Consider the following 12,028-nt stretch of genomic DNA (forward strand, 5'->3'; position numbering starts at 1 on the left):
ATAAAAATAGGAAAGCTTGCTAAAACTGTACAAGACACTAGTTAGACCACACCTAGAATACTGTGGACAAAGTCAGAAGTCACACAACACAATGTTTTAGTCCAACAAGTTTATTTGAAATCATAATTGGCACTCCGAAAGCTTGTGATTTCAAATAAACTTGTTGAATTACAACCTGATGTCATGTGACTTCTGACAGTGACTTCTTATGAGGAGAGGCTGGACTTGTACTCATCACAATTTAGGAGAATGAGGAGACCTTATTGAAACATAAGATTCTAAGGCATAATCACAAAATAAGCAGTCACCCATTTAAGACAGAGATGAACAGGAATTTTTTTTGTCTCAGAGGGTAGTCAATGAGTTGAATTCTTTACAGCAAAGGATCATCAGGGCTAGGGCAATAATTTTTTTCCAAGGTTGAGATTGACTGATTTGGTTCCGGAAATAAGGCAGGAAAGCAGAATGAGGATCAGATTAGCCATCATCTCATTGAATGGGTGGAACAGACTTAATGGGCTGAATGGCCTACATTTTACAGTCTTATGACATTTATATAATACATTTATTGTAGCTTATTTAATGCTGGCCCTCTGATTGGGCTGACAGCATCAACTGTGTGTTGCTGCCTGCAATTTCTTGCCCTGTGATAACTCCAACCGTTGAGAAAATTCTGCTCATTAACCCTGTATCTCAATGCCAGGAGGAAGCCACTCATGCATTCCAGATCTTAACCAATTGTGCCATGGTAAACCTTTCCCTCATTCTGCTGATTGTCCTCTTTTGCCATTCAATAAAAGTGTGCCACTTGGTTCTAAACTCTCATGTCCAGCAGAGGATTCTCTCTATCTGTTCTGTGTAGACCCTCATGATTTTTAAAACCCTAATTAAATTCCCTTTCAACCTTCTAACTATGACTCCAAGTGCTCCAATCTAGCTACATAACTAATACAATGTTCAGAACTACAGACCATACTCCAGTTGAGATTCGGGCATTATTTTATCAAGGCCAACCATAACTTGCTTTTGTACTCCATTAGTCTTTATAAAGCCTACATGCCTTTTTGAACAATTTTTCAATTTGCTCAGCCATTTTCAATAATATGTGCACTTAGATCATCAAGCTTCTCTATTCCTACATGTCCTCTTTGAACACAATGCCTCCATAAACAAACAAACTAGGATCAGAAGTAGGCCACAGTAGCCCCTGGAACTAGCTCCCCGATTTAGTAAGATCATAGCTAAATAGTTAGTGTTTTGAATTTCATATTCCCATCTACCCCCAATAACTAAGAGTCCCTTGCCTAGTAAGAACCTATTTACTTCTACTTTAAAACTAGTCAGTGACTCTATGCCCACTACCTTGTGAGGCAGAAGATTCCAAAAATGCACAATCCTCAAAGAGAAAAAAAAATTAACTTCTGCTCTAGTTTTTAAACAATGCCTCCTAATTCTGGATTCACTCACAAGAGGAAACATTCATTTTATGTTCACCCTGTCAAGACCATTCCCAGTCCAATATTCTTCAATCAAATCACTCTTCAACTCTTCTAATTCCGATGAAAACAAGCCCAGGCAGTTCAACCTTTCCTCGCAAGGCAACCTTCTCCCTCCAAGCGACAATCCTGTAAAACCTGTTAACCACATCCAGTGTATCTACTGCAAAAATGCACACAGCACTTGACATCTGGTTTCACTAATGTCTTGCATAAACGATGATTATGTCTTTGGGGTTATGTTCAATTCCTCCAGTAATAAAGGATGGATTTCCATTAGCCTTCTTAACTACTTGCAGTAGGTGCAAATTAACTTATTGTGATTAGAACACTTGGATCCCTCTGCATCTCAGTATTCCGTATTTAATTCTGCAATTAAATAATATCCTTTTCTTTAAATACTTCCTGCCAAAAAGCGAGCAATGTTACATTTTCCCACATTATATTCAAGGGGTCAGATTTTCTCCTATGGCTTCCTAACAAACTTATTACTTTAATTTAAAGTTTTTGAGTAGATTTGTAGCTCGGGTTGTGGATGCTGTGTTTGGTTCGCTCATCGAGCTGGTTCATTAGTTCGCAGACATTTCATTACCCTGCTGGCTAACATCATCAGTGCAGCCTCCGATGAAGTGCTGTTGTGTTTTCCTGCCTGGTATTTAAACTCTGGGGTCCGTTGGAATTGGTTACCTCATTTCCAGTTTTTCTTTGCAGTGATTTCGCAACAGGCAGGAAAACACAATAGCACTTCATCGGAGGCTGCAATGATGATGTTACACAGCAGAGTAATGAAACATCTGCGAACTAACGAACCAGCTCGGCGAGCGAACCAACCACAGCATTACTTTAAACTTCTCCATACCAAATTTTAATTGTCAAAATCCAGCATGTTCCCTGACCTCCTGAAGTCAATCATTATCTTTTCTACAGTAAAATCAATATTTCCCTATTTTGCATCATCTACAAATTTTGAAACTATGTCCTATACACCTAAATCTAAATGATTAACATAGCTTAAGAAAAACAGTCGTCTCAATACCGACCCCTGCAGTCCTTTCTCATTGCACCATAAGTTTCCCAACTGTGTCACAACTAACAAGCCACTTGACATATCTTTTAGAAAACTTTATTAAAGTATGTAAAATGGAGTTCATTTGTTGTTTAACATTATTCTGGCTATTACATATAATGAACAAATGCTATGTCTCTAAATGTGCTTGATGTAAGCAATGAGGATTGCAGTGAACTTCAGAATGCAGATCTATGATGCGTTTGTTGCTTCAAAATGCAGATCTATGATGCCTTTGTTGCAGAACAAAGGGTTTTTAAATAACTAATTTCAATGTATCAAAGTGTATGGCAGCAGTAAAATCTGCTGCATTACATGTGAAACATCTATGGCGAAATAATATGTACGTGTTGAAATCAAAATGACTGACTATCCATTGTGGGATCAGGGAGATATGGTTTTAGCTATTTGCAATTTTAGCACAAAAAAACTTCAAGAAACTGAAACAATACAAGGAAAACATACCTTCCATAAATATTTCCTTTGCAACTACTGGCCTGCAACCTAAATACTGAATGATCACTTGTCGTTCTAGCTTTGCAGTAACAAACACAATTACACAGATCACCTTTCTTGTAACAAAATCTATTACCCATTTTCTTTTTGTCATTTGTCACATATGAATTCTCAATTAGCCAGAAGTCCATAGTGCCTAACATCAGATAAAATGGCATTAACAGAAAAACATCACACATGTAATTAAAAAATAAAACACAAAGACCTCAAATACAAAGTATAGGTCATACTTTTATATAAGCAAATAACCAACATTAAACTCCTCCTCTCTTCAATAAACTCTTCTGTGATGGAGCTTTAATAAGAGTTTCAACAGATTTCAATAAATTAGTCTTCTTGCAATAACTGCAGTGCAGTGCTACACAGAATACTAAATACAGGGAATCTGACCTGCAATATTTACAACTAAACAGTGATTTTTTAAAAAATAAGTATCTTACAATCCAAAAAAGAAACCACCTTAAAAATAGAAAGAAAAATCTAATGTTTTGTACTCACAGGTGAAGCTGGAATTATCTGTTGACCAATAGGACTATTACAGGCCAGTGTCATCATCTGAGCCGCCACAAGTTGTAAGGCCATCATTCCAACTGGGCTAAAACAGAATAAGGAAACAATGATTGGAACAATTATTTCAATAAGCACTAGTTAGAAGATGAAAAACAAAAAGTACTCAGTTCAGCTTTCAACATTATTCTGAAACATACTTACTTTGGTCGTCTATCACCAGAATCACTTTCAATGTAACTTACTCCAAGTCGATTACCAGGTGGATACTCAAATCCATGAAGCTTTTCTTTGGCATATACTGCTGATGCCACATTGTTGTACCGAACAAGAGCATATCCTAAAACAAAATTCTGTAAACATCAGTACTCAGTACTTCCGGGTTAAGAAATTATCCCACATTTAGCTGTTCTCTTATACATGCAACAGCCCAATTTCATTTTCTCCACAAAAAAATCTTAAGCAGACGATGCATTTAAACAACAAATATGTTATTCTGTAATTTTCAAAGAAGACACAAGCTACTGGAGCAACACTTCATAAGGCCTTTTCTCTCAAGGAAATTCCTGCAGAATTGCCAATCCAATAGTAAATTATAGTTTTAAATAAAAATAGAAACTCTAATATTTCAAAACATATTCTGTTACACCAATATCTTTCATGTTTTGCTGTAAACAGTCACAATATTTATGACTGTCACCTACAGGTAAGAGGCCTTCAACTTCATGCTTACAACATGATGAGACAATACAAGTTACGCATCATATATCATCTGACACAAATTGTGAGCAGTAAATAACATCTGGGACTTTTTTTGATAAATGCATTCCTTTAAGCCCGAGCTTTCAGAATGCAGATATAAACATGTCAAAGTGAAATGTTTTGCCAGTATTAGTATACTAAATCCTAAACTGGTTTACTTGCTTTTGGGTTACTACAAATAATATATGAACTGAAGCATATTTAAATTTGGAGCATTATAGTGAGACTTCCAAAATTTCAATAAGAAATTATTCAGTTTCTTCAGTTTTCAATTATTTTTCGAAAACATTTTTTCTTGAATTCAAATCAGGGGATTTGTAGATAGTGTTGCATAATTTTATGACCAAATCCTGATCCATCCCCATTTAATCCTTTGTCAGATTCAGACCAACATACTGTGCATTCTTATTTATTGTTGATCAAAGTTCCAGAATGGGAGCATATTATTTATGTGCCTGAGGTATTTATTAGAGTTTTAAAAAAAAAACACACATGCAGAGTTTCATATCTTTTGCCAAATTCCTTAAATACACATTTGTCAACTCAACGAATGCACAGAAAGTCAAAATGCTAATGGCCATTAGTACTGCACTCCCAAGTTCTGACTATTTTTTGGAAAAAAATAAAAACTGTTTGAACTAAAATTCTATTGTGATGTGATATGAACTGTCCAAATACCTAAACCAACATCGGACTTCAGACAAAAGAATTTGGATATGAAAGAGTACCGGCACTAATAAAAAGCAGTTGTGCTTTTCCTGAACAAAACATTTTCCATGAAAATATCTCACATAAAATACCCTATCCCAATAATATTTATGCATAACTTGATAACTTGATGCACAAGTTGATATGGGCAAAAAAAATATCTTCTACTAAAGAAGGTTTGATTACAATCCAACATAAACAAGATCGAATTGTTGATATTTTATGAATATGGAACAGAACATGTAGGATTTTAACACTTGAATCACCCATGTGCCTAATTTATGATCTTCCCCAAAGATATGGAAGAAATACTCGTTCTTTCTCCGAGAGAGAGAGAGAGAGAGAGAGAGAGAGAGAGAGAGAGAGAGAGAGAGAGAGAGAGAGAATGCAAAAGAATATGTACATGTGCTAAGTGAAATAGGGAATAAGTTTAACCAGTAATAAATAATCACAACAAGATGTATTATGCATGGGGAGGCTGGTGGTGGAATGGGAGAATCAGTTTAGAGTATAATAAATAATCCCAAGAATGCGTGCATGCTCTGGGAGGAATAAACTAATTTCCACATTCCGTTCAAAGGACAGCAGACAATTACTTGTTTTATCTATTAAGTTCAACAGTACTTGCCTTTGCCATAACCCATATAGGGATCTCTCTGAATTTCACAATATTCCAGTCCTGGGATAATATCAAACAGACTATAAACTTGTTCGTGAGTGAGCACTCCTCTAGTAGATACTGAAAGACATGCGGATATATTTTCTCCGCCTCTCATTTCATTTCTAATTTCAGCTCTCATTTCACCACCTCTCATTTCACTTGTTCCAAAGTTGGTGAATTCACCTGTATCAGCACATAAATCAAAAATAAAAACCAAAACATTTGTGAATAGATAGCACCACCACTAATAGCACAAAGCACTGTATGTGGCTTACTACGTGTTACACTTAATTTTAAAAAAAGCTACAAATTTAGTGAGTAAGTGGAATGATACAAAATTATTGAAATACTTCAACACAATTATCATAGAAGAGAATTGAAATTCTAACTGGACAGGGATGAATCAGCTTTGAGAATGATAAAAGAAACTATTTAATAGACAATCATTATCAAGAAACAACCACAATTTAAGCATATACTCTTCGTTATTTTTGAGGGGTTAATCATTTTCTTCATTCCAAAGCAACACAAGAATTTTTTATAAAATTCACTTCCGCCTTATTTATAATACCAAAGCCTGTTTTGAAGCAATTTTTGCAATGCTGAATTTCAGCTCTCTGTATACTGCACGGCAAGTTTTAAAGCAGTCACATCAACTTCAAAACAATTTATTAATACAAGTTTAAGCATGCACTACATCCACATCAGGTGCGCTTTAACCATTTCATATTTTTTACCATCTAAATTTCTGCTTAACTCTGTACACTTACCAAACGGAAACACAGTTTGACCTCGGGGAGGATCATATCCTGATCCATAAGGCAAAGGATCTTGTCTAGTTCCACTCATGTAGTCATTCTCAGAGTATGCAGGTTTGTTTCTTGGTTCAGCAAGTATTGCCTTAAAAGCTACACAAAATGCAGAAATGCACTATTATTTTAAGCAGGAGACAGAAATAAACTAATTTTTTCCATTTACTGTAAATAAAGACAACTTTCCATTTGGTTTTATCTGCCATTACAGTATTTTGGATTGTTTTTGCATTCAATTTTCTTTGGCTATAGTATTTTACAATAAATGTAAGGAAATCTGCCACAATACAAGAGAAAGATGGTAACTGAACTGCAACATTACAGTTTAAATAATTTAACCACCACACCCATAGATTCAGAGCCAAAATGCATTTTGCTGCAAATCACAGTCTCATTGCCTAACAATATTTTATATTTTAGCTACAATTTGGTAGTTGCCTATTACGGTTCTAATATTTGCTGAGCTGACATGGTGCCATCTACAATGGCCTTACAGAAATAGAACACAAGAGATTTGTTAACTATTTTCTAATACATTTGCACAATCACCTATTAGACATTAAGAATTATTAAAAATGTGGGATGAATTTTAATTTTAACTTTAGATGTCTATAGTTGTTTGAGTGATGCATCTGCCACAAACTGCCAAGTGGTGACAATAATTCTCACTCTTTTTCTAAACTGAAATACTGTCCAAATAATGGACATTATGATGCACAATTCCTTCCCAAAACTTCAACAATCCATTTTCAAAAAAGTAGTCTTTGTCTCAGGATTCACAGCACAGGCTTTCAAACTAATGCAATGATCTAATGATATTAAGTGATATTAGATCTAGTGCTACTCAAAATATAAACCTACAACTGCTGATTTTACAACAGTCTTAACAGTTACCATTTTTCCATCACCAATTTTTACAAGTGCCTTTATATTGGACACTTATTGAAGTGGGACTAAACTTTATTGAGTATTTGATAAAAACATGCTTTTGCTCTTTTCCCCAAAATATGAGCGTGCAGATCACAGCAGCTGAATGCCAGCCGGGCTTATGTTTTGTGCTGGGTGCACAAATTACCCTAAAACCTGTACAATATTAACTGATCAGATAGCTTTTATAATTAGCCTTCATTAAGATATCGTGGTCTGTGGCTAAAATGCCACAGCTACCACACTATAAAATTCCATTTTACCATTATACTCAATGGCTAACTTTTGGAAATGGTTTAATATCTGCTGTTAACTCAAGCTTAAAAATGGGCAATGACAGAATATTCAATAAAATGTATGTATAAATACACAAATATTCTGTTCAGTTATACAGTTAACATATTCAGAAATACCCCCAAATAATTCTAGCATACCTCACTCCTGTTATTGAGAGCTATTTTCAAAAGTCTATAGTTTTGTAAACAAGTCTTACATCGTTCGCAGTTTTCAATGGCCTGAGCAGCCTGAGATGGTTTCAGAAACCTCACATAGCCAAAGCCTTTGCTCTCTCCTGTGCCCTTGTTCTTGATAACACTACAATATTCAATATCTCCAAATTCCTAATGTAGATAAATGGAAACTTCGGTTAGAATTCAATATTTTGTTATAGAAGTTACTTGTCATCCATAAACAACCATTATTTGTATTGTATAGATCTTAAAATATAAAAGATAAATAATCTCGATTACTATTGGACAATATCCTAAAAAGTGAAATAGTATTAATCGGCACTATTTTTAAAATAAATGATTGTTGATAAGAGTCAACATGGTTTGTGAAAGTGAAATCGTGTTGAAGAAATTTGCTACAGTTCTTTAAGGATATAACAAGCAAGGTCGATAAAGGAAAGCCAGCAGAGGCAGAGTATTTGGACTTCCAGAAGATATTCAATAAGGTTATATTTAAAAGATTATTGCCCAAGGCAGGAGATCAAAATATCAGGAGTAATGTATTACCACAGATTGAATATTGGTTAATGTACAGAAGACAGAGTCAGGATTGGAAAGACATAACTACTGGAGAAACAGAAGGATCCGGTCCTAGGGCATCAAATATTTACTGCCTACATTACATTTATTTAGAGGAGGGGATAGAGCGTAATGTATCCAAAATTGCTGATGATACAAAAAGAAGTGTGAAGACATGTAGTGAGGACATAAGGAATCTGCAAGCAGGTTTTAAATGAGTTGAGTGTGTGATTAGAAACTTGACTGATGAAGTTTAATGGAGCAAAATGTGAGTTTACACACTTTGTTAGTAAGCATTAAAAAGCAGGCTATTATTTAGAGAAGCATAGAGGGGGTCGAGGAGTCCTCACACATGAAACAAAATGTTAGCATGCAAGTGCCTCAAATAATTAAGACAGCAAATGGAATTTTGGTCATTATTGATTGAGGGGGGTGGTGGTTAGTATGTTAAAATAGGGAAATCTTCTTACAACTGTACAGGGTGTTACTGAAACTGCACCTGGAATATTGTGTACAGTTTTGGTACCAATACTTTTTTTTAAAAAAAAAGATAATACTGGCATCCAATGCAGCTCAAAAGAGATTCACTGAATCCTGGGATGATGGAATGGCTAACCACATTGGGCCTTTATTTATTAGTGTGTAGAAGAATGAGGAATGATCTTATTGAAAAAAGCAAGATTCTGAGTGAGTTTGGCAGGGTAGATTTGTGAAGAGGTTTCTTGTAGGGAATCTCAATCTAGGGAGCATTCATTTAAAACTGAGAAGCAAAGAAATTTGGGTTGTGAACATCTGAAATTCTCTATCTCCAGAGTGTTCTGGAGGCTAGATCACAAAGTAATGAAACAGGAGGTAGATAATTTTTTGAAATATCAGGGAGTTGAAGGATAGGAAGGGTTAGCACATTACAGGAGTTGAGGCGTATGGCAGATCAGTCATGATCTTTTTGAATAGCATGACAGGCTTGAGGGGTTAAATAGCTACTCCTGCTCCTATTTTGTATGTTTTTATCCTCGTATTTTGTTCTAAATTTATAATTGGAGGTTTTTATCTTTAGACTCTACCTATTTCTTGCTAACACTGACTCTTAAGCAATGGAATGGTGCTCAGATTCTTAGGCATGGGCCACATTTTGACATGGGACCACGTGGAGACGCCAAACTTGTCTGATGGGTAGCAGAACCATAGCAACAATCTTCCTGGTGATGACTGATTAAGGGGCTGCTATCCAAATATGACAGGCCAGCTGATTCTCCACACTGCAGATGCAATGAGAAGACCAGCAGCTAACAAAAGAGATGGCCAATATTAATGTTGCAAGGTGAGCAAGAGGGTGCCATCATTTTGAGGTGGAGGAAAGATGAAAAGTTTGTCAGGGTAAAGCAGAAGGCCCCAATATTCAGAGATCTAAGACATTCAGCTTTGATCTCAGTGCTGTTGCTGCTGGACACTACTGCTTCAGCCATGGGGCCTCTGGAAACAAAAAGGCATCTTCCCAATTCTGGGAGGCCCTTTGGAGGTCACACCCATGTAAATGTCAGTCTATCCATATCACAAGAGTCTGCTCAGTAAATTCTGGTAGCCTGGATAAATGGACATCAATTGGTTCTTTATTTATGTTGGTCACTTGCTTCCAGTCAGTGAGCAGCCAAGCCACAGCCATTTGTGCCACTAAGTAACTGACACAGCCACAGGATTACACCCATCAATGGGCCAGTAAAATCCCAGCAAGTGTATTTGCATCAATATCATTTTACAATAGAGTCAGCTGACCAAAATAAAGCAATTTATCAAAGTTGATAGAACCACAAAATATATATATCGCATAAGAAAGAAGAATTAGATTCTTTGAGCCTTCTTCACTATTCAAAAAGATCTTGGTTGTCTTCGACCTTCACTCCACCTAGCTGAATTATTCCTGTATCTCGACCTAAAAATCTATCAAATTCTCTCAAATATAGAATCATAGCATCCCCACAATGGGGAAACAGGCCATTTGGCTCATCGAGTTAACATCGACCCTCCGAAGAGCATCCCACCCAGACACAACCCTGACCCTATCCCTGCATTTCCTACCCTAGACACTATCGGCAATTTAGCATAGCCAATCAACCTAACCTGCACATCTTTGGACTGAGAGGAAACCGGAACACTCGGAAGAAACCAACGCAGACAGGGGGAGAACGTACAAACTCCACACAGACAGACAGTCACCCGAGGCTGGAATCAAAGCCAAGTCCCTAAGTGCTGGGAGGCAGCACAGCTAACCACTGTGCCACCCCTTAGTGACTACAATGTAATCCCCTAGTCTTAACAATGCTTGCAATTAGTAGAATCAAGCCATCACAAGGCAAGGTATAATTATTGGACTAATGCAAAATAACCTGACAAGAAAAGTTGCCTGACCAGCAACAACTATAAAAGGTACTAATTACTGCCCCATAAGCAATTCACATTTACTGAAAGAAAAATGTGTCATGCCCAAAATATTTAAGTTTATAAAACTGCACAGCACATCATGAATCATATATTACGATTACTTGTGCACATCCATCTCAGTCTTTTAGCATCTTCCTTTAACTTTAAGCTTAACAAGGTGTCACTTGGTGATGCTCGGGTATGGGTATAATGTGTTGCTAATGTAATGTAAAATGCAAGGTGAGAGATGAGATAGAGACCTGCTTAAACCCTACCCTTCCTCAGCTTTCCCCTTGCTTCCATCCGTTCAAAGTCTCCACTTCTGCTTTTTCCCATGCTCTGCTTAAATTTATTTATCCCAGTACCCCCCATTTTCTACCCTCTAATCCCTCCCATTCCCACATCACCACAAATATAATCTGTAAAAGCATTCCAAATGTTATTTCTCATTGATACCTTTCACAAAAAAATGTTGTCTGTGACAAGGGCTGTCAAAAATTGTCCGCAAGAGAAAATTCAGATTTGTTTTGAAATTAAGAATTCATGAGAAAGTACTGGAGTCAAGAAAGAGGATAATGCATGTACAAATGTACCTTAAAGTTTTCCCTCAGATCATCTTCTGTATAGGATTTTGGAATCATGACAAAAATTCTCGTCAACTCTTCATCTTCAACATCACGGTGGCTGCCAGATCCTCTAGACTGTGCAATGAAGACCTGTTTTTTTTTTAAGAAAAGAAAATTTAGACAACTCCCAAAATACTATTCCTCACAAACAGTCAGGCCTGCATATCTCACAACAAACACTGTGCAGGTATTTCTGCTATAGCGTGTGTTTCGTTAACACGAATTGGCTGTAATGAGATTGATGAAAAGTGAACACTATTTGGAAAACGTGAATTTTGTGCTTTGCAGGTATAGCAATTTGAGAGTGATTTCCCACTGCGATCCTCTATAGCGCACAGTCACACAAGAATGCAACTATCGTGTTATAGGAGAACTACCTGTAACTCTATTTTTTTAATCTTGTATTGGAAATGCAAATTGATATCGGTGCAGCAACATCAATGGATTATGTGGGACCTCAAATTACTGGTTCAATTAAATTTAGCAATACAGAGACAGAAG

At 36.4% G+C, this 12,028-nt stretch overlaps 1 protein-coding gene across 9 annotated transcripts in view; it reads right to left on the reverse strand.

Annotated features, from left to right (window-relative positions):
• The window catches only part of rbm45 (RNA binding motif protein 45), a 92,541-nt gene that overhangs the window by 67,594 nt on the left and 12,919 nt on the right, over positions 1–12,028 (reverse strand). For all 9 annotated transcript variants that reach the window (XR_007262423.1, XR_007262420.1, XR_007262424.1 and 6 more), the window contains exons 2-7: positions 11,495–11,617; positions 7,949–8,075; positions 6,487–6,624; positions 5,684–5,899; positions 3,790–3,925; positions 3,577–3,673 (exon numbers count right to left, since the gene is read on the reverse strand). Coding sequence is in view for 1 of the 9 variants with exons in the window: in XM_020531702.2 (XP_020387291.1) it covers positions 3,577–3,673; positions 3,790–3,925; positions 5,684–5,899; positions 6,487–6,624; positions 7,949–8,075; positions 11,495–11,617 (837 nt within the window). In the remaining 8 variants the exon portion in view is untranslated. The remainder of the gene's footprint in view (positions 1–3,576; positions 3,674–3,789; positions 3,926–5,683; positions 5,900–6,486; positions 6,625–7,948; positions 8,076–11,494; positions 11,618–12,028) is intronic.

The sequence above is a fragment of the Rhincodon typus genome, chromosome 7, assembly GCF_021869965.1.
Source record: "Rhincodon typus isolate 14 chromosome 7, sRhiTyp1.1, whole genome shotgun sequence".
NCBI classification, from domain to species: domain Eukaryota; kingdom Metazoa; phylum Chordata; class Chondrichthyes; order Orectolobiformes; family Rhincodontidae; genus Rhincodon; species Rhincodon typus.